At 41.0% G+C, this 22,428-nt stretch overlaps 1 protein-coding gene across 1 annotated transcript in view; it reads left to right on the top strand.

The window, feature by feature from the left end:
- Nucleotides 1–15,496, top strand: part of fkbp16 (FKBP prolyl isomerase 16) — a 217,208-nt gene extending 201,712 nt beyond the window's left edge. Inside the window, exons 6-7 of the mRNA XM_028822791.2 lie at nucleotides 7,861–7,998; nucleotides 15,261–15,496. Coding sequence (XP_028678624.2) covers nucleotides 7,861–7,998; nucleotides 15,261–15,347 — 225 coding nt within the window. The 3' untranslated portion in view covers nucleotides 15,348–15,496. The remainder of the gene's footprint in view (nucleotides 1–7,860; nucleotides 7,999–15,260) is intronic.
- Nucleotides 15,497–22,428: the final 6,932 nt, after the last annotated feature.

The raw sequence follows: 22,428 nt of genomic DNA, 5'->3' as shown, positions 1-22,428 counted from the left end.
AGGAGGACTAAGCCTGAGGAGGAGTGGTGGTGCTGAGGTGGATAGAGAGAGAGTAATTGTGAGTGTATTTAGGAGTGTGTTGGGCCTGTGGGACACGGGGAAGACGTGCCCCACGGCTGAAGAAATAATAAAGCGGGTTTTATTTAAGTACGTGCCTGTGCCTGAGTCTGTGCCGGGTCGGGCGCTATATAGCACCTTTTACAGTATGCTTAAATAAATGTATTTATAAAACCACACAAACACCACATGCCAGGTCAGGTTCCTTTATAAATCTCAGATCATCTTAAAACTAAACACTTGTACAAGCACCTTTAGCAAATCCCAGTCACCAGGAGGATTGGCTTAATAAGACACACATGTTTTGAATATTCATGTTCCAGTAACCAAAGAAATTTAACCATGTTCATGAGTGACGTCTTTACTGGAAACCATGCAAGAACACAGAAAACGAAACTTCAGTGAATGTGTATTTCAGGAATTACTGACTAAAGTGAAGAACTGCAAAAAATTTATTTTTTGCTAGTCTCTCTGCAGTAGTCACAAATAAAAAAGGACAAATCAAGAGTGGGAGCATGGCAGTAGAGAGAGCAATAACAAGTACCCAGATTGTGGGGTACACACAACATGTATTGTGCTGATTACATTACATGATTGACAGGATGCTGAGGATACAGAAGGAAGTATAACATGAATTGACGCAGATATTAAGAACATGCTTGCAGTAAAATTAAAATAATTTTGTCAAGTAAATGTCAATGTTGCAATACATTTGACTTACAATTTCCATTTGTCTTTGAATTGTCACATGCAGGCAGTGTGGTTGAAGCCCATTTGGAGCCCTAGGTGGTGTTGATGGACGTCGCCCCTCGTGCATAGCATGTACTCAGTATTATTAGACCCTGTCCACTTCTGTGTCCAGAGCATGCACACCTTCAGTAGCACAAATGGAGCAGCTTTGTGCATATACCATGGACTTTACGAATTGCGATCTCCTTGGTATATGGAACACATGCACCATCATGCTTCTTTGTATAGACACCCCTGATATTATCATCATACTTTATGACCCGGAGATGAGGGTCTCCTCTTGATGTTCAGATCATGTGTCGCTTAACTTTCACAAATGCTGCACATCAGATGATGGCGTCCTAGGCAGCCGCCTATGTTACCTAATGTATTGAATGGCTCTAAAGACAGGGTGAGGGTCATCCATACGCTCATCATGCTCTAGCTCAGGTGGCAGAGGCAGTCCATGTTTCTGCGCTATGTTGTGCAGTATTGCAAAAACCATCACAATGCGTCAAACCTTTGTGAGTCTGGGAAGTAGTGTGCTGCCCAGCGAGTCCAAACACGCCCATCTACCTTAATTGGCTCATGATCATGACTGGCTCATAGGCCGATTTAGACTTTCTACTGCTGAATTGGAACCTGCGTTACAAAGACCATCATGAAGTAATCATACTATCTCTGTTTTGTTACAAGTTTTAACAACCATAGGATATTTTGCTATGGGTGCTTTTAAGCATGAACTTGCTGACTGGTCAGGAACATCATAGTCATCCCTGAGCCATGTCATGCCATCTGAATGTGATGGTATAGTTAATATGTGACAGAGATAATTCTTACAATCAGGGTGAGTATGCTGAAATCAAAAGGCAAGTTGCAGCAAATCCTGATTTTTCCTAATGTAATCAGCACATTGCAATAAAGGCCTCAATCACAGAAAGAATTTGCCTTTATAAACAGAAAGCACTTTCAGTCAATTAATATACAACTATTACAGTGTATGATGCTCAAATGTGTCTGTTGATGTAATTTGGCCCAGCCATGATTCCTTTATTTTTTCAAACAGTAGTGTAGGAAGCAAAGTTCATGGCCATGCTGTGTAATGGTTGGCATCCTGGTAACTCCGCCATTGTCATCTATGTCTCACAACACAGAATAAATGTTTATAGACAAAAATGTCAATTAACTATAACATGATTAGTTCAAGAAGATTTCAATTTGACTAACATTTCTTTGAATACACAATGAAACAATACGATTTTCTGTTCACTTCATTGTCCTACCACCTGGTGTCACTTAAATGTCAACACCAAAATAGTCTGCATAGGTCTTACGGATGGTCGAAATTTCCTGCAATGTTAAGCAAATTTTCATGTCAAGTTTTTTTTATTTTTTTTATAAATCCTAACTTTTGTGTAAAAATAGCTTATGCACGTTTCCCAGTGTAAGCACATTTTATACAAGAGGCTGGTGTTGTTGGCTGAAATCACTCCTGTCTGTATTTTGAATGAATGTTGTGGCCTCAAGTGAACCTAAACTGGATAAGCAAGTGAGAAAATAGAATAGATTTAGTGTAATATTTGGAAAAGGCAAATCAGTATTAATCTAGTAGTCTAACAATGGAGCTTAATCACGGGTAATGAAACCTTTAAATCATAAGTGCTTCATTGGGATTAAGTTATGCAGCTAAAACAGCATATTTTAACATCAATCTGGGCCAGAACACTGCAAAGAGAGGCAAATGCAAAATCATAGACGACTACAGAAACACAATAATATATGGATGTGCTTAGGAATTTAACAAGTACATCTATCTATCTATCTATCTATCTATCTATCTATCTATCTATCTATCTATCTATCTATCTATCTATCTATCTATCTATCTATCTATCTATCTATCTATCTATCTATCTATCTATCTATTATTAGTGACCAGTTATTTAATCAGTTGTTTGCTAATCTATATATATAAAACAGTTCCATGACTGACTGACAGACAACGCACAGACCAAACCGCTGGACCAAAAGGGCTGAAATTTTGACAGTGCATTCCTATAATGACATGGATAACCGCTAAGAAAGGATTTTTTGAAATTCCATCCCTAAGGGGGTGAATTGGGAGACGTCAACTATATCCGTTCTCTTGCCACTGAGAAGAGGGGCGAACGACACAGCGCGCATGCGTGGAATCAGGAAAGGGATGTTTCTGTTTCTGCCTGACAGTAAAGTGAGCGACAGCCGTGCATCATTTGCGCGAGCAACCTGATGCTATGCAGTTCGGTCTATAAATGATAACCCTGTAAAACGACTTAGGTTCACAGCAAATCTTTCGAGTGGTCATTTTCATGCTTATGTTTCACAAAAAAAGTATCCTCCTCTGAAAGTTTCGACTTCAAATATGCCAAAGGTTATTATTACCAGAAAAATAACAACACAAGGATTAAAAAGACCCGCATCTCTGACACCTCAAACTGACGCCATATTTTCATTTTCGTCAAACCAAGAGTTACACCAGGTTTTACCAACTCAAACACAGAAGAAAATAAAAAAACGCAGGGCTCGATACACAAATAACATTTGAAAGAATCCATCCATCCATTTTCCAACCCGCTGAATCCGAACACAGGGTCACGGGGGTCTGCTGGAGCCAATCCCAGCCAACACAGGGCACAAGGCAGGAACCAATCCCAGGCAGGGTGCCAACCCACCGCAGGACACACACAAACACACCCACACACCAAGCATACACTAGGGCCAATTTAGAATCGCCAATCCACCTAACCTGCATGTCTTTGGACTGTGGGAGGAAACCGGAGCGCCCGGAGGAAACCCACGCAGACACGGGGAGAACATGCAAACTCCACGCAGGGAGGACCCGGGAAGCGAACCCAGGTCCCCAGGTCTCCCAACTGCGAGGCAGCAGCGCTACCCACTGCGCCACCGAAAGAATCAAATAAAAAAAAATCTTCTGACAAGAATCCTACTGCGCATCGACAAGCAGTTGCAAGATTTCAAAAATTACATCCTGAAGTTCACAGGCAAGCCGCTACCAATTATCAACACACGCATCTTGAGAAACACAGAGAGATTCAGTCTCAGTATCGGAAAAACAGTGCACAAACAATATCGAAAGTTAAAACTTTATCAGGTTTGGCATACGCTGGCGTAGATTTAAGGGAAGATTGTTTCTACCACGGTCAGTTTTACGTATCTTGCTCACGCGTAAGTTTGCCCACGAGCCTGGTAATATTAGTGCCGCCCAATAAACAAACAAAAAATATTGTTTATAAAGAAATCCTCTAAAAACCAATTAAATATTTACACTCCCATGTCGTCAGAAGTTCCACGCGAACAAAGTCACGGGCAATAACTATAACTTCATATATATATTTCCGAAAATAAAGTATATTAAAACAGAGTCCCGTGCATACGAAGTCACGGGTAAAAGCTAGTTTGTAATAAACCTGAAGTAGCCACTCCTGTTTAGTATGCTGGCTAATCTGTATCAGTGTCTGCTCTTTGCTAACATACACAATCTCTAGATAATTAAAAGAGCAAACTCTGGCAAAATTATGGAGAAGTCCATCCATGGGCTAAGCCACTTATCCATTTCATTGTTGTAGGGAGCCACTTCAATCCTGGCAGCAATACTGAAATCCCGGATTGGAAGCCAGTCCATCGGACTACACAACCACACACACACACATATTTACTTATTGGGACATTCTGGAATCTCTATGTATTTGGGATGTGAGAGGAGAGCTCACATGAATATGGGGAGAACATGGAAATTCCACACACGCAGTTCTCAGACTGACATCTGAACTCAGGCCTCTGAAACTGAGGCTATGGCTATAACCACTGCAACACTATGGTGTCCCAAAGTAGATTGTATGGATGAAAAAATATATTATCTGGTCTTATTTCACAATAACAGCCAAAAAAGGCCAGCAAAGAAAGCAAGAACTTAACTAGAAGCAGCAATCATTGTATCCAACTAGTGAGCAGACATGGGAGTAAATGACAATGAATGCCGTATAGGAGGATGAGGATAGGTGGGTACATAGTGAATTCCACAGTATGTCCAGTGGCAGTAGCTCTCTGGTGTGGTTCCCATTTGGACACTTACAGGTTTGCATTTTAGTTGTAGTTCTGGTGGGCAGCCCTGTTGGGGTCCTTTGGTGATGCTAGAGAGCTGCTACAGGCAGGCTGCCCTGTTTGGGTGAAGTTTGGTATGACTTAGAAGTGTCTCCTGGTTAGAGTGTTTGTGTGCCAGAATTACTTCTAGGTTCAGGTTTAAAGAAGCCGTTCACCTCATCGAGGTTAGTCTGAGTCAAGAGTGCAGTGTGGCAAAGCTCATCTGTGAGGAGTAAAGGAGAAACAATTACATATACTGGTGCTTATATAAACTTAAAGGAATGCTCCACCCAATCCTGCTATTTTTTTATATGTTACTTACCCCATGTACTTGGTAGCAGTGGCCAACAAAAATTTTAATCTCATGTTTCCTTGGAGAAAGTATATATGATAACTTCTTATTAACAGGATCAATAGGTGGCCAACACTGAACTTGGTAAACGTAAAATGTCCATGTGAAAAAGAATAAAATTCTCATGTTACTTGTGTCACATAATCAAAATGTCTTTCATGGAGTCACTAGCTCAAAACGTTCAAAACAAATGCAAATTTGCTAAAATGTTCTTAAATACAGTAGTTACTTCCTAAATGAATGGCTTGCATGTCAACAGAATATTCAAAGACTCACAGGATGGATTGTTTGAACTGAAGAAAAGGACTCTTGACCATTGGGGAGAATTCAAAAAGTCCTTCTCGTGAGTCTTGCTGTTTACAAAGCCCCTGAAAATTCAGGTAGTTATTATATAACAACATTCATTCATTTTTCACAGCTTAGCTGAGACCGTGTCTTGGGGCAAACAGTCTTAGCAGTAGGGGTCCATGTGTCCCTTTCCCCAACCACACTTGCCAACTCATACTGTGGGGTACCAAGGCATTCCAAGGCCTTCAGAGGGATTAAACCTCCCAGTGAGCCCTGGATTTACCCAATGTCTCCTTCCAGCTGTATGTGCTAGTAAAACCTCTGCCTGGAGCCGTCCTGGAGCATTCGTATCAGATGCCTTAGCCACCTCATTTGGCTCTTCTTCATTCAATAGAGCAGCGTCTCTACTCTGAGCCTCTCACGGATGTATGCACTTCTCACCCTACGCCTAAACGTTGAGCCCAGCCTTGTTACAAAGAGAGCTCATTTCAGCCATTTGTATCATTGATCTTGTCCTTTTGGTCATTACCCAAAGCTCATGACCAGGGTCCCGCTCAGGATAGGGACGTAGATCGACTGGTAAATTGAGAGCTTTGACTTCAAGCTCAGCTCTTTCTTCACTGCTATGGTGACTGCATTTGCCTTCCCAATCAACAACATTTTAGCAAAAAAGGTGAATTGATTTTAAACAATCACCAAATTATTTTAAATCAGTCATTCCACTGTTATGAAAATCCTCTATAAGTGGCATAGATTTCAAATGACTGCTGATTTTGCCCAGCAAATTCAGCCTAAGATCTGAACTGATTGGCGCTTTGATGTGTCATATCAAAGTGTGCTTGAGGTGAATGTGAGACCATTTGTCCAAATGTTGAAGTCAAACTTGAAATGGACCCTTTAAAAAGATTATCATCTGACTCATACTAGTAAATGCAGAAATGGAGGGTTTTAGACTGGCCAAGTCAAAGCTCTGATTTGAATCCCATTGAAATGATTTGATCGGGGTCCAGCACAGGATAAATCGACTGGTAAATTGAGAGCTTTGCCTTCTGTCTGTGCTTGCTTCCCTGATCAACAACATTTTAACAAAGAATCAATTGGTTTGCACATTTTTAACTAGCGACTGCAGGTATAAAAGGCATATGGATTATGTGAAAACGAGTAATGTGAGATTTTTTTTTCCTTTTTCAATGGACATTTTTCATACTGTTCAGCATTGGTCACCTATCAATCCTGTTTTTAAGAATCTCTTTTATGTTCTTTCTACAATAAAATGTTTTCTCTGCCACTACTACAAATAAAGGTAAGGAACCTATTAAAAACAAAATTAAATTTTGTGTGTAGTAATCCTTTAAAGGGAAAGCCTATGACAGTTTTTCATTTGTCCTTGCACCTTGTGTGTTTAGCAGTAAACAATGCTTTAAATAACACTGTAGAAGGAGTATGAGAGAAAAATCAGGAAAACTCAAGTCACACTTATTAAGAAGTAAATGAATCATACTGAGGGTGTTTTGAAGTAAAGCAATAAAAGTATAATACCCAGATTATTTGAAAAAGAGCAGAAATTGGCTGGTATGAAAACCAGCAGCAGCTGTGCCCCTCCAGAGGTAGGTTTGAGCACCCACGTACTGCACAGTGCATAACATCTAAAGGACACGCTGACACCACAATGACGTCGACACCAATGCATATCTGTGTATTCATGACTAAACACGCATAAATCACAGACTTTAGCCCTGCACACACAGCTGCTGCCCCCTGTCATGCTCAGTTTGGATGTCTACTGTTCTGCGTTACCTAGAGTTCCTTGCTCTTTGCACAGGAGAAAAGCTGTTCCCTTACTATGAAGGTAAATATTTGAACAGGTGATGGAGGCCCAGATACATTTCTTCAGCACAGCAAACACAGATCTCCTGCTCTGTAGGGCTTAGGGCATTTTGTGTGGGTTGATGGCCCCCCAAAAGCCCCCCAAGAACGGTAAGTGTTCTGGACTGTTGGACCTGAACATGGCCCCCTTGTGCTGCTGCAGTTTATAAAACAGCCTAACCACAACTGTACACAGTGTCCTTTCCCTATTTACAGAGACAGTCCACTTACAGAGAATTTCACATCTGCAGCTGGGCTGGCATTTTTTTGTTTTGTTTTGTTTTTCCAGACTAACATTGCAGAGTGCACAGGGGCTTTCCAGAATGTAACGTAATATAACACAAAATCTACTTAATCCAAATCAGGGTTATGGGGTTTCCAGAAAGTGTTTCTGTGTAAGTAACAACACTTTTCTTCTTGTTATTCAGGCCATACATGTTGAACTCTCAAAACTGGTAAAAAAGCGGGATGGCACCATGGAGGTAGCAAACCAGAAGCCTAAGCCTCCTCAGGCCGTGGACAAAAGTCTCAATCCTTTCATTAAACCTACAAGGAGACGATCTGGGGTGAGTAGAGTGGCTGAACCTTCAATCAGATCTTGCCAATTGGCTATTACAGCTTGGGCAGCTGAGGAAGACCCTGGGGCTCCAGAGGACAGAGGCGGTCTTAGGGATGTGTAGGGCCGAGGGCTAACCAACCCCATGCAAGACCGGTTATGTCAAACTCTGTTACCGGTATGTGTGGACTGTATAAACCTGCACGTAAATTTAATAAAAATAATGTTAACATACACCGGATTTTCTCATTACAGTATTCAGCTTAAATTTTTGCAAGATAACAAGTGGACTTAACAAAATATAACTGGAGAATATAACTTGACAAATCCACTTGAATGGGAAACATGGACCTCAAAAGACTTTCTTTCATGAAGTGGAAAATTATAGTTCTGAAACATTTATATTCCTCTTGATCTTGTATCATTTACCCAATGATTTTTCAAACTGGTTATCTAATTCAGGGTTGAGGGGAGCTGCAGCCAATTCTGACAGCATGGGGCATAATGAGGGGAACAGCCTTTGCTCCTGTTATCTAACCTTATGTGTCCTTACATTTTTTTCTGAGCAGAACATTTTTACAAATTTTTGTTAGGAGTTTGAAACTTGTAGATATACCTTTTAGCTCAATTTTTGTGCTTTATAATAGATAGATAGATAGATAGATAGATAGATAGATAGATAGATAGATAGATAGATAGATAGATAGATAGATAGATAGATAGATAGATAGATAGATAGATAGATAGATAGATAGATAGATAGATAGATAGAGTTGTGTCCAAAAAAACTAGCAGTCCGACATCAGTAACCTGATCAATCACTGTTTTTGGTAGAAATTATATTTCTGTATAGCAAACAATTTACTAGTAGATGTAGTAAAGTACTGCGGTGGGTTGGCACCCTGCCCGGGACTGGTTCCTGCCTTGTGCCCTGTGTTGGCTGGGATTGGCTCCAGCAGATCCCCGTGACCCTGTGTTCGGATTCAGCGGGTTGGAAAATGGATGGATGGATGGATGTAGTAAAGTAATAGAAAACCAACAGACCCAACACTCATGACATACATGCTGCTGATTCTGTGTACAGTAATTGAATTATTAATTGAAAGGGCATGTTCAAAATAATAGCAGTATGGAGATCAATTAGTGAGGTCATTCATTCTGTGAAAAAACAGGTGTCAATTACAGCCCTTATTTAAGGAAGGAAGGCAGCAAAAGTTGTACATGCTGGTTATAGTACATTTCTCTCTGAAAATCTGAGCAAAATGGGTCATTGAAGACATTGGTCATATTGATTAAAAACATGAAAAGAAGTGCAGAAAATGATAGGCTGCTCAGCTAAAATGTTAGCAGATACTTTAAAATGGCAACCATAACCTGAAAGACGTGGAAGAAAACGTAAAACTACCATTCGAATGGATCAAAGAATAGCCAAAATGGCAAGGATGTAAGCCAATCATCAGCTCCAGGAAGATCAAAGAAGGTCTAAAGTTACCTGTGAGTGCTGTTACAATTAGAAGTTGTCTATGTGAAGCAAAGCTATCAGCAAAAAGCCCCAGCAAAGTCCCATTGTTGAAAAAAGACATGTGCTGAAGAGGTTACAGTTTGCCAAAGAATATATTGACTGGCCTAAAGAGAAATGACTCAACGTTTTGTGGACTGATGAAAGCAAGATTGTTCTTTTTGGGTCTAGGGGCCACAGACAGTTTGTCAGACGACCCCCAAACACTGAATTCAAGCCACAGGGCACTATGAAGATCATGATATGGGGGTGCTTCTCATACTATGGTGTTGGCCCTATTTATCACACACCAGGGATAATGGATCAGTTTGAATACCTCAAAATACTTCAAAAGGTCATGTTGCCTTATGTTGAAGAGGAAATGCCCTTGAAATGGGTGTTTCAACAAGATAATGACCCCAAACACACCAGTAAATGAGCAACATCTTGGTCCCAGATCAGCAAAATTGATGTTATGGAGTGGCCAGCCCAATTCCCGGATCTTAATCCAATAAAAAACTTGTGGGGTGACATCAAAAATGCTGTTTTTGAGGCAAAACCAAGAAATGCAGAATAATTGTGGAATGTAGCCCAATCATCCTGGGCTGGAATACCTGTTCACAGGCGCCAGAAGTTTGTTGACTCCATGCAACTCACATGTGCAGCAGTTATCATTTATGGTTAAACACCTAAATATTACTTCAGTGATTCAAAGGAAAGCAAAATCTTGAAACATGTTTCAGTTTATACCATGAATGTTTAAGTTTGTAAAGAAGAATGCAGACTAATATTCCCTTTTCTTCACTTTCTGTAAAGGAATAACACAAATTTGATCCATTTTTCTTCATGTTTTGATTTGGGATAGAATGTTCAGTGTTGGGGGGCACGGCGGCGCAGTGGGTAGCGCTCTGCCTCGCAGTTGGGAGACCTGGGGACCTGGGTTCGCTTCCCGGGTCCTCCCTGCGTGGAGTTTGCATGTTCTCCCCGTGTCTGCGTGGGTTTCCTCTGGGCGCTCCGGTTTCCTCCCACAGTCCAAAGACATGCAGGTTAGGTGGATTGGCGATTCTAAATTGGCCCTAGTGTGTGCTTGGTGTGTGGGTGTGTTTGTGTGTGTCCTGCGGTGGGTTGGCACCCTGCCTGGGATTGGTTCCTGCCTTGTGCCCTGTGTTGGCTGGGATTGGCTCCAGTAGACCCCCGTGACCCTGTGTTCGGATTCAGCGGGTTGGAAAATGGATGGATGGATGGATGTTCAGTGTTCCCAATGCATTTGCGTGTATGGAAATAAAAGCTGTTAACAGGATTTTGAGCTTTATTAACTTTTAAACACACTGCTATTATTCTGAACACAACATAGATAGATAGATAGATAGATAGATAGATAGATAGATAGATAGATAGATAGATAGATAGATAGATAGATAGATAGATAGATAGATAGATAGATAGATAGATAGATAGATAGATAGATAGATAGATAGATAGATAGATAGATAGGAAAGGAAAGGAAACTGAAAAGAAAGAAAAAACTTCTGACTTGTTTAAAGATAAATAGAATAAATAGAGCAGTCCCAGTTTCACTGAGGCTTTATTCTGGCATATTGCTGTGGATATAATGCATTTCTTGACACACTTCTACTGAATAATTCAGTGGCTGAAAGTCCTCAGTGTTAGTGTGTCAAAGTGAGGATGTGCAGCATTGTTCATAATGGCACTCAGTTTTGTTTTAATTCTGTCCTTTTATATGAACTCCAGGGGGTCCAGAGTATGCCCCATAACTGAACCTGCCCTTCTAATGAGCTTGTTGCTTCAGTGGGCCTCTCTTGAAGTGATGTTACCTACCCATCACAGAGTTGTAGAAGATGTAAAGGATGTGACTACAGTAATCCCTCGCTATATCGCGCTTCGCCTCTCGCGGCTTCACTCCATCGCGGATTTTATATGTAAGCATATTTAAATATATATCGCGGATTTTTTGCTAGTTCGCGGATTTCTGCGGACAATGGGTCTTTTAATTTCTGGTACATGCTTCCTCAGTTGGTTTGCCCAGTTGATTTCATACAAGGGACGCTATTGGCAGATGGCTGAGAAGCTACCCAACGTACTTTTCTCTCTCTCTCTCTTGCGCTGACTTTCTCTGATCCTGACGTAGGGGGATTGAGCAGGGGGGCTGTTCGCACACCTAGACGATAGGGACGCTCGTCAAAAAATGCTGAAAGATTATCTTCACGTTGCTATCCTTTGTGCAGCTGCTTCCTGAAAGGACATCTCTGTCTTGTCATGGAGCACAGTTTAAACTTTTAAAAAAGAGACAAATGTTTGTTTGCAGTGTTTGAATAACGTTCCTGTCTCTCTACAACCTCCTGTGTTTCAGCGCAAATCTGTGACCCAAGCATGACAATATAAAAATAACCATATAAACATATGGTTTCTACTTCGCGGATTTTCTTATTTCGCGGGTGGCTCTGGAACGCAACCCCCGCGATGGAGGAGGGATTACTGTACCTACATTAAAGGAGTGATGTTCACCCCGAAGCACCTATAGCAGTGCACCACCTTCACAACCACTGCTTTAATAATGATTAGACATAAGGACTCTTTGATATAGAAAAGGTCAATAACCAGTTCTTTGGTTGTGCTGATGTTGAGTTGCAGATAATTCTCAAAGTTCCCCACCTGACACCTGTACTCTGTCTCATGCCCCTTGACACCCCCCCTCCATTAGTGCAAACTATCAGGCATAAAGGTTGGAGAGAAAAGGAGACAGGACTTATACTTGTGGTGCTCCAGTATTGCTCACATTCACATCAGAGACTCAGTCCATAATCCTCACAAACTGCAGTCTGCCAGCAGATCATCCATTATTCTGGACACCAAAAGTTCATCCACCTGCATATCACTGAGCTTACTTCTTAACAGGGATGGTAATGAAGGCACTGGTGAAATCAAAAAACATAACCTTGATAGTGTTGCCAGCCTTATCCAGGTGAGAAAAATGTTGTGGAGCAGATGGATAATTTCTTCTACTCCAATATTTGTCCCATAGGAAAACTAAAGTGGGTCCTGGTGATCTTTCCCAAGAGGACTCATATAGTCCAGGTCCAGCCTCTCAAAGGTCTTCATGATGTGGGATGCAAGTGCCACTGGTCTGTAGTCAGAAGAGGTGCTTTCCTTCTTTGGAACTGGACAATGCAGGATATCTTCCACAACAGTGGCACTTTCTAGAGCCTTAGTGACAAAATAAACGGATGACAGAGGACAACACAAAGCTAGTCATCACAGGTCGTAAGAACCCAAGATCTGACTCCATCCCATCCTGTGGCTTTTCCTGTGTGTAGTCTCTTCAGTCGTCTTCTTTTTTGGTTATGTACAGCCCATAGTGATGGTCAGAGATGGACTCATCACTGGCCATGCCAGTTGACATGGTAGGAGCTGATGATGTAGTAGGGGATTAGTGTGGACGGTTTGCTGGTCATTGAAAAAAGGTGGTGGAAGAAGGGAAAATCTATTTAAAAAATGTTTTTTGGCATTAACTTTGTCAACATTCCCCTCTAGCACCTGAGCACTGAATCGCTAAAGTCTTGTAATTATACACAGTTCAATCCAAATGCTTTGGAACCTCTAAAAATACGGCAATAGGTTTGTTTTCTGATGGGTGCTACTATTTCGGCTATTCATTGCTACAACTCAATGGCCAGTTGTTGTGGGGCAGGGCCAAGTGAAGTCACACCCCATTGTCATGACATCATTGACAAGATTGTGGATATTTACTTGCAAAATAAATTAGTATTGCTGACAAATGTTTTGGCTTTAAATCTTTGACTTTTGTTTATTTTGCTAATGACCTCCCACTATGTTTTTTGACCTTAATTCATCTCTTGATCTGCTCTCAGACCAGTCTTCCATCTTATGGTAGTAAGGAACCATAGGGGCAGTAGGGAGTGTTGACTCCTCAACTGAACTTCCCTGCCCACTCAGTTATTCACAAAAGGATTTTTGAACACTTTCACCTACTTAACATGGGCCCTTAAAGTAGTTTTCAGATAAACCATGATGATCCCTTATTCACACCAAAGGGGACATGTCTGTTCAAGGTAAGCACTCATCCCTCCAGATATTGATATTGAAACTCTGTAAGCGGAGATAAAAACAGCAGCCATTTGTCAATATTTGTATATCAGTTATGTGATAAAATGTATTACTGGAGGTGTTATTTTCACCTTGACTCCTTATTGTTTGTTTAACAAGAAAATTAAGCTTTCTAATTGCAAAAAATAATATTACAATTTATAATTATAAAAAAAATGTAAAAATTCTAATTTTTGGATAGTCCAAATAGAGTGCATTTATCTTACATTCACAAATATGTTTGCCTGCGGCAAAGTGAATCTATCATGTCCATAATAGAGATTATTAATAGGATAAAGAAGTAAAATTTGACCAATAACAAAGTGCCACATTGTGAGTATTCTTGTCACTTCAATGTTTACTGGGACTAAAAGTCAAGAGGGTGAGTAGTGGCTGTTATAATTGGGGGTTCATTATTATTTTTGTTAGTTTTTCTTCATGTTATTTACTGGCTGCTCATTCCTTCTGATTTTTTTTTTAATTCCTGTAGCCATTTCTACCATTAGTTTTTGGATTCAGCTGTTTTAGAACATTTTGCATATTCCTGCGAAGCCATTTTGGTTTTCTTGCGCATCACCTTTTTGTTGTGATGGTTGTTAGTCTTATGGTTTGCTTTTGCTATATATATTTTTTTACTTCTTTGTTTTTCATTTTTGTTCTTGGATGTTTTGGTTCATTGAAAGGTTTTGAAGGTGGCTGAATCTTATTTTGATATTATGGATCATTCTGTATATGTTATTAGGGGTCTACCGGTCAGCTCCATACATTTCCGGGTGCATTTTTATTTATTGTTTTCCTAGTTAAAACCCTGTGCTTTGTTTCTTTTGACCTTGGTTTTTTGAAACAACTTTTAGCATTGACGACAGATTGATTTTGATCTTTGGTTAACAAACTTTGTTTAACTTTTGACATTGTTGCATACACTTCCAGTTGTGTCAGTTGTGGCCACCAGGGGGCACTCCATATCCACAAGTCTGCCACAAACAAGAGTTTTATTTGTAGGGGGGGACTGTTCAAGTAAGTGTATCCCACATCACCAAGCACAGATACAGTGCAGTTTGCTCAGTAACGCAGTAATGCACTAGTCCCCACAGCACCCAATGGCAGCACCACCAAAACCCAACAGGGCTGAGCCAAAGAACTCCAGTTCTCAAACCAAGGAAACCAGGGCGGCAACCATCTAGTGATCCAGGGGAGACAATGTCCTGTGCAGGCTGTCACCCCTGTGCTTCCACTGTGAGGTTCCCGGCCATCCCACATACAGTATCTTAATCTTATTACACACAACTTTGTACTTTGTACAATTTTCCTTTAGTTAGACTTTAGATGCCACTTCATCTGTGCTATCACTAACGTTTGTCTGACCACACTTTTAAGAACGGAGCAGTTCCAGAACCTAAATATTTCACCAAGGCAGAGATGTCACCTTTCAGTCTATAATAGTATGATACCACTGTGGAGTCCCACTGCTCACCCAGCTCTCATTCAGCTTTTGGACATTGGTGTAGCCTATAGATTTGATGTCACGCATAAATGCTGCTCTCATTCTTGTTGCCAAAATCCATCCTGTGTTCTCTTTGGTATCGACAGTTTCATTTTCCATGCTAAGCTAACTGATCTGATTTGCTTCCCACCCTTTGTTTTTGCAGGGGATTCAATGGAAATTGCTTTTAGGAGCCGCTGCAGTGGCTCTTGGAAGCCTGGTGGCATCTATGATTCTGGGCACAAGGAGCTAATGAGCTTTTATAGGATGAAGATAACACCTATGTGAGAAGAGGACTGGGATGGACCAGAATTCACCTTGGCTGTATGAAGAATGCATGGACCTCATTTTTCCATTGTAAAATTAGCCAAGAGATAAAAAAATAAAACGAGATAGAATGTAGTTTAACTTGATGATGTGCAGGGTGGGCAAATAAGCAGTTAGATTGGTGGTGTCCTCTCTTTTTGTGAGCTACACTCAGTCCCAACAGAGACAGTCTTGCTTATTGAGGGGCATGTTAAAAATCCCCACCTTCCACAAAGGAACATAAAACCAGAATCAATCCAGTTAAAACCACTTTAGTTTCATGGGTCACACAAGGCTGGGTGCCAGTTCTTCAGAGGGTACATTTACAATCACTCATGCCAGGCCAACTTACAGTTGCCAAGTAACCTCATAAATACACTTTTAAAATAATGGAGGAAGACAGCAGTGCCCAGAGAAACACCCAGCTAGGCATGGAGAGAACAAGCAAACCTCATACAGTACATTTGGCTCCAAACTTTCTCATGTGTTGTGCAATTAGAACACACAGAGATTTGTATTATGATATACAGTATTTTATGACTTTTCATTTATTCTCTTTCAGTCATTTTTGAAGACTAACTGCACCATCTTGTCTATCGCCAGCACAATGACACCCACATCCACACATAAGAGGTCAGTTCAAGGCTTCCAGTCAACCAAACATCTCTGTCTTCGGATGTGGGGAGACAAGTCCTGGCAGACGTGGGAATAATGTGACCACCACACAGCCCTCCCACCCACAGTGACTGGGCCTGGACTCAAGCCCAGGAGCTTTGAGGCAGTAGTGCAAACCACTGTGTCTCCATGTTCCTGCCAAAGAAACATGTACAAAGAGTAGGTAAAGAACTAGTGAACATGTTCGGAAAGTTAGCAATACATCTACTGCCTCTTCATCCTCCTGTTCTGAGTGATCTCCTGATTTTTAAAGTTGCAGACTGTTAAGGTGGCATCACATTACATTACTTCTAGCCGGAGCAGATGTCAAACTTGACTTGATCTGGTGATCTTGAGCAATCAGAGGAGATGACAAATTTTGCTACTCCAGGATGACTTTCTAGCACTGGTTTACATTGTCAAGGTATCTCAAACACATCCCTTATTTTGAAACCCAAAAACCCAGTGCTGTATGGATGTTTGTCAGGTATGGCGAGTTCAGCAGCAATCTCTGCCCTTTATTCTTTTATTTTTCATACTGTTGTGCTGCGTAAAATATGACATGTTAGACAGACGAGCCTCTTTTCTGTTTGCAAGGCCCTAGCACAACTAGATTCTCCCGGAAAGAATACAAACCTAACCCTCTGGGGAATCAGGGGATTATTAAGAAGCGGGGAGGGAGAATATTGGAGGTTTTACAAACACGTTTACACCGCTCATGCACACAACAGCTCTGAAGAATAAAATCAAACAAATACAGTCATCAAAGTAACTCATACAATAAGTGAATGTATTACTTGTGTACTTTTGAGAACACCTTGTGCACTTACTGGAGGTGTATTGCTGTGTTACAATGCTATCTGCCACCGCTTTGATCCTGCTTACACGTACAATAGCTCAATTGAATCAGAAAGCCCTACAGAGCCATTCAGATCATGTTTTATTTATGCTGCTGTATGACCGGCCAATAACCCTACGATTTCAAAATTTGTGTCTGCTTCAAGTTCTGGCCTGTCTGGCACACTTTTTCTTTTTGGCATTTTTATGCTTTTTGGTATTGAAATGCTTTGCATCCTCCAACGGGAAACAGAAATCTGCCTCCACATGCTTTTGCAGAAATTAAAATTTTCTCAGAAGGTCTTTATTAATAAGCACAAATCCTCAGTCATATTGATGGATTATGCATATGGCATCTCTTGATATCACACTTGGGATGATTCCGATTCATAAGCTTTACTTCATAAATAAAGAATATCTGATTGGTCTGATACTACCTGAAACGATTTTCAATTTTGCTTGCATTGAAGGATGTATACTCCAAAGTGCTCTTTCTATAATGACTTTTATCAATCAACTGAGAAATGAGACATGTTTAAAATATGGAACGAATGAGTATTTGAAAAAATAAATCAGGATACCAAAATTGGGCAAGAAAAAGAAATATGGGATGTCTGGTAAGCCTATGAAGCCCAAAACAGACATTTCGTATTCCTCGTAGCTGCGTTAGATTAGATTAGAAAGATTAGAGATCTTTATTGTCACATACTCTACAAGATCTTAATGAAGTTCTTATGCCACAGTTGCAGTGATGCAAGGTTAAATACAGTGTAAACAGGAGACAGAACAAAATGAAAGAGTTGGGGCACCACCTTGGTGACCTCGTATAATTTGAAGGAATGTACAATAATGAAGCCTGCAATCATTTGCAGAAATGTCTTTCCTGACGTGAATTCAGAACAGAACTGAGAGCAAGGAAGGAGGGTGGACAACAGAAGTGACGTTAGAGGTGGAGTGGCTGTCAATCTTCTGTTCTGCAGACGGAGAAAGAGAATAGCCCTGGTTTGTCAGGCAATTGCCATCACTAGAGCCCTTAAGTGCATGTACATGACAACATCCATCCATCCATCCATTTTCCAACCCGCTGAATCCGAACACAGGGTCACGGGGGTCTGCTGGAGCCAATCCCAGCCAACACAGGGCACAAGGCAGGAACCAGTCCCGGGCAGGGTGCCAACCCACCACAGGACACAAACAAACACACCCACACACCAAGCACACACTAGGGCCAATTTAGAATCGCCAATCCACCTAACCTGCATGTCTTTGGACTGGGGGAGGAAACCGGAACACCTGGAGGAAACCCACACAGACACGGGGAGAACATGCAAACTCCACACAGGGAGGACCCGGGAAGCGAACCCAGGTCCCCAGGTCTCCCAACAGCGAGGCAGCAGCGCTACCCACTGCGCCACCTTGCCGCCCTACATGACAACAGCAAATTATAAATAAATACATGCATGCGTACAGTAAAAAGGATAAGTTAAAAAGTAACATACAGTACAATATTTCATAATCCTCCAGGTGGGCACAGTCGACACTGTAGGGCAGGTAGGATTAGGTTGCTGGGAGTTCGGTGACCTTATGGCCAAGGGGATGAAGCTGTTCCTGAAGCTGGTGGGCAAGGGGTGAGGATTTTGCAGAAAGCAGAAGTGAAAACAGGATGAACAGGATTGTTGTCACCAGAGATGATGGATTCAGCTCTCCTCAGACATCTGGTTGAGTAGATGGTATGAAACGTTTGAAGATCAGTCCCAATGATTTTTAGAAGCTGTATGGATAGCCCTTCAGAGGAATTTGCAATCCTGATGAGTCAGGTTACCAGACCACACCACGATTCATCCGGTCAGGCTACTTTCAGTAGTGCAGTGGTAAAAGTTCACTAGTGTTTTAGATAGATAGATAGATAGATAGATACTATCTAAAACACTAGTGAACTTTTACCACTGCACTACTGAAAGTAGCAGTTCCCACCCCAAAGCTCTTTAGCCTCCGCAGTAAGAAAAATTTTTGCTAAGCCTTTTTGAGTATGCAGGTGGTATTGACTGACTACAAAAGGCAGTGGGAAGCTGAAGCTATTGAAGCACTGATGCCTACAATTCCCTGTTTGCATTGTACTTGCAGGTGAGTGCTCATTGGTTGTCAACTCTCATGTACAGAGAGACTCTCCCTACAACTTAAGACAAAAATCAAACCTGCTTTAAACTTGTGACTGAAAATCGGTGGAAAAATCATGTAGGCCTAATGTGATTGGGTCTTTCAATGGCATTCTGCTTCAAACCTCTTGATTTTAGATCTTTCAGCGAGCATGTACACAGCAGGAGCACTGATTAAAACTACAGAGATTTCATTATTTGAATGAATTCATCTATCTATTTACTTTCTAACCTACTTAATCCATTTCAGAGGCACAGAGAACTGGAGCTGATCCTAGCAGCATTCTGCCGAGTGATAGGACTGGTAGTATGTTTTTTAATAAGGAACAAGGAAAAAGCACTCATCAAATGACTTGCACACTTCAGAATTAGAAAATCAAATCAATCAGTTGTCAAATCAAGAATTGGTGCCACCTAAATGAATCACAGAAATATGTAGCGCTAAAGTTGTGTTAAACCAGGAACTCAAACACTAATATACCCTTTGCAGCTCTCTTTGTTTTTTCTCCATAAACTTGGATGGTAGCTAATTGTGGCATCTAGTGATGAACAAAATAATTGGATTCTCAGTGAAACTCAGTGGTTCGCTTACCAAAAAAATATTCCAAAATAAATTGGTTTTTGCTTCCCATGATGTTTGTGCCATTTACATCAGAAGGAAGACATTTATTTCCTGTCTGGGAGTGTTTTCATGCATTAATTCAGCACCCATATGACTTTAGTATTTAAAAAAAGATCTCTAGTGAAAAACATCACCAGAGGTGTGCATATACTCAGCTAGGATATGGTGATTGGTTTTATGGCTGGGTGACGGCAGAGGGTTTGGAAGCAGTGACACTCCCTGTAGTTAGTTTTACGGTGAAGAAAACACAAGAATGTGCACAATGGTGTGTTTTTTTGTGCAAAACATACAGCATGTCATGTTTTTTTTTAAAAAAGTACCACATTCCTCCATGGTTATGTAAAGGATAGACATAAATAGAGCTTATTTTACCAGGATTACATATAGCTATGAAGCTACCAACAAGAACATTGTTAAACACATATGTGTGAATGAGGCTTTAGGGAGTAGTATTCCTTATCTTTCTGCCCATAAAAATAGTTAAAAAACTCAAAAAACTCTTTAGTGAGTTTCATGTTTTCACAACTGAAATTACTCACCACTTACATTTATTCACGAGACCAGTTCAGATGGTCTGTGCACCGCATTCATACAACTCATGCTTGTCTTCAGACGTACATATTATACAACAGGCTCAGCATGGCGAGGCTACTCTGTGACTCATGGAGGTACATGATTATCATAAGAAAGACACGGGGGCACTGCATGCATTTAGTTATTATCACAGTGAAACAGGTTTATATAGTTAACGTATCCCTCTGGTACTAAAAGGGGGCACTACAGCAATGTGATTATCATCACAAAATGACAGGTTAGCTTGTACTTGCTGCATGATTATCACTGGAGGGAGGTGCCTTATGCCTGTCTGTGACCCTCATGGGGTACTGTGGGCATCTGAATATCTTCAAAAGACAACCACTCAGTTGTGTGCGCTACCCTGTGACCCTCCACTGTGTTCACCTGAATATTATTAGAAACAATCAGCTGTCTCTGCATGTGTGTGACTCACAGAACACACATGGACATCACATGAAGGGGACTTGAAATGCTCTTCTGTGACTCACAAGAGGCAGGATGTTCACCTAGTTCTTACCAGTGGATTTCAAATCATGGGATTCATAGGAGGCATCATGTGTGCATAATAAGACATAAAAACAAACCGTGTTGCAGTGTAAAGCACAGAAATCATTGCATGTACCTGATTACTGGCTAGGGCATGCTCTTCTGTAACCTTCTGTAAACACCTGATTCGTACATGAAGACAGCAGATCACATTCTCTTGTATATCAAAGGAGGCACTTTGTGAAACTGATTTTATTAGTCTGTGACCCTTAGGGGGCATTGTACGTTTTATCATTGCCCAGATGAAACCGCCTCATGGCTAGTGGCCTCCAAATAGTATTTTATTTGTGACATGGTCACTTCATGATAAGTGAGTTTATATTGTCCTTGTCAATAGACTTAAAACTTTGTCCTTATTCTCATGGAGAGTGAGAGAGGTTGGGAGCATGCACTGAGACAGAGCACTGCCGCACCCACCACACAACAAACCACCTCAGGATGCTGTGCAGTGGGTGACATCTCAGCACCAAACTAGATTAAATGGAATAGTGTGAGGATTTTTACAGTGGCTGGAGTGCCAATCCTGTCACCAACTCATGAATTTTCCCCACAAGTTGGAGGACCTGCTTGCAGGGCTGGATGCAGGTCAATGTCATACCTGGGACTGATCAATTGCAAATCAAGGGCCCTGTTCAAGGGGCCACAGGAGTGGAATCACTTCTGACATTTATGGTGCAGATCCCAGGCCTCAGAGCTACCACTCCACCTGAGTGGTACAAGAAGTAGGTTATGTTCTCCTTACACTCATACAGCAGCACACAAAATAGAAAAATGAGATGAGGTCTGTAAAACACCTTGCCAAGGTCTTCCTTAGCCTGCCTACAATAAGTCTGACCCTAGGCAGCCTGATCTTCTAATTCCAAAAGGGCCTTTCCAGGTCCCAAGAATGGGAAACGGGCTTTTAAAGTTCAGATTATTTTAAATATCTCAAAATATATCAAAATGCCCCTCATGGGAAAGGAAAATGATAAAGAAATATTTGGTTTGAGAAACAAGTTCCACAATGAATCTTAATGAAAGAAGAATTTGTTTAGAAGAAAAACAAAGAAATGGCAAAAAAATAAAATAAGGCAAATGATATGCCTAAAAACATGAAGAAGTCCAAATAAGAAATCCTAATTCAAAACCACTCTTCAAACATTAAGGATGGACTAAAGCATGGGTTTCGAACTCCAGGGGCCTCATGTATAAACGGTGCGTACACACAGAAATGTTGCATAAGAACGTTTCCACGTTCAAATCGCGATGTATAAAACCTACACTTGGCATAAAGCCACGCACTTTTCCACGGTACCTCATTCCCTGTCGTATGCAAGTTCTCCGCTCGGTTTTGCAGACTGGCAGCACCCAGCATCAAAGCAGTTCTACTGTTCCTGTGTGGTTACCCTGTCTTAGATCCACATCCACGACGACAGCTTTATCAAATACACTGAAATTAACCGCATATCGTTCATAAATTTAATGCATCTGATTGTAATTAACATGTAACAATACAATGGTCCACAGAATGGTCAAACTATTCTAAATACCATAACTGCTTTAGCATTGTTACTCTCACTGCACCTTCTTCCTCTTCTGTCAGCTGCTTCCATTAGGGGTTGCCACAGCGGATTATCTTTTTCCATATTACTCGCACT

Source organism: Erpetoichthys calabaricus, chromosome 17, assembly GCF_900747795.2.
Source record: "Erpetoichthys calabaricus chromosome 17, fErpCal1.3, whole genome shotgun sequence".
Taxonomy (NCBI): Eukaryota; Metazoa; Chordata; class Cladistia; order Polypteriformes; family Polypteridae; genus Erpetoichthys; species Erpetoichthys calabaricus.
This window is presented reverse-complemented; position numbering and strand designations above follow the sequence as displayed.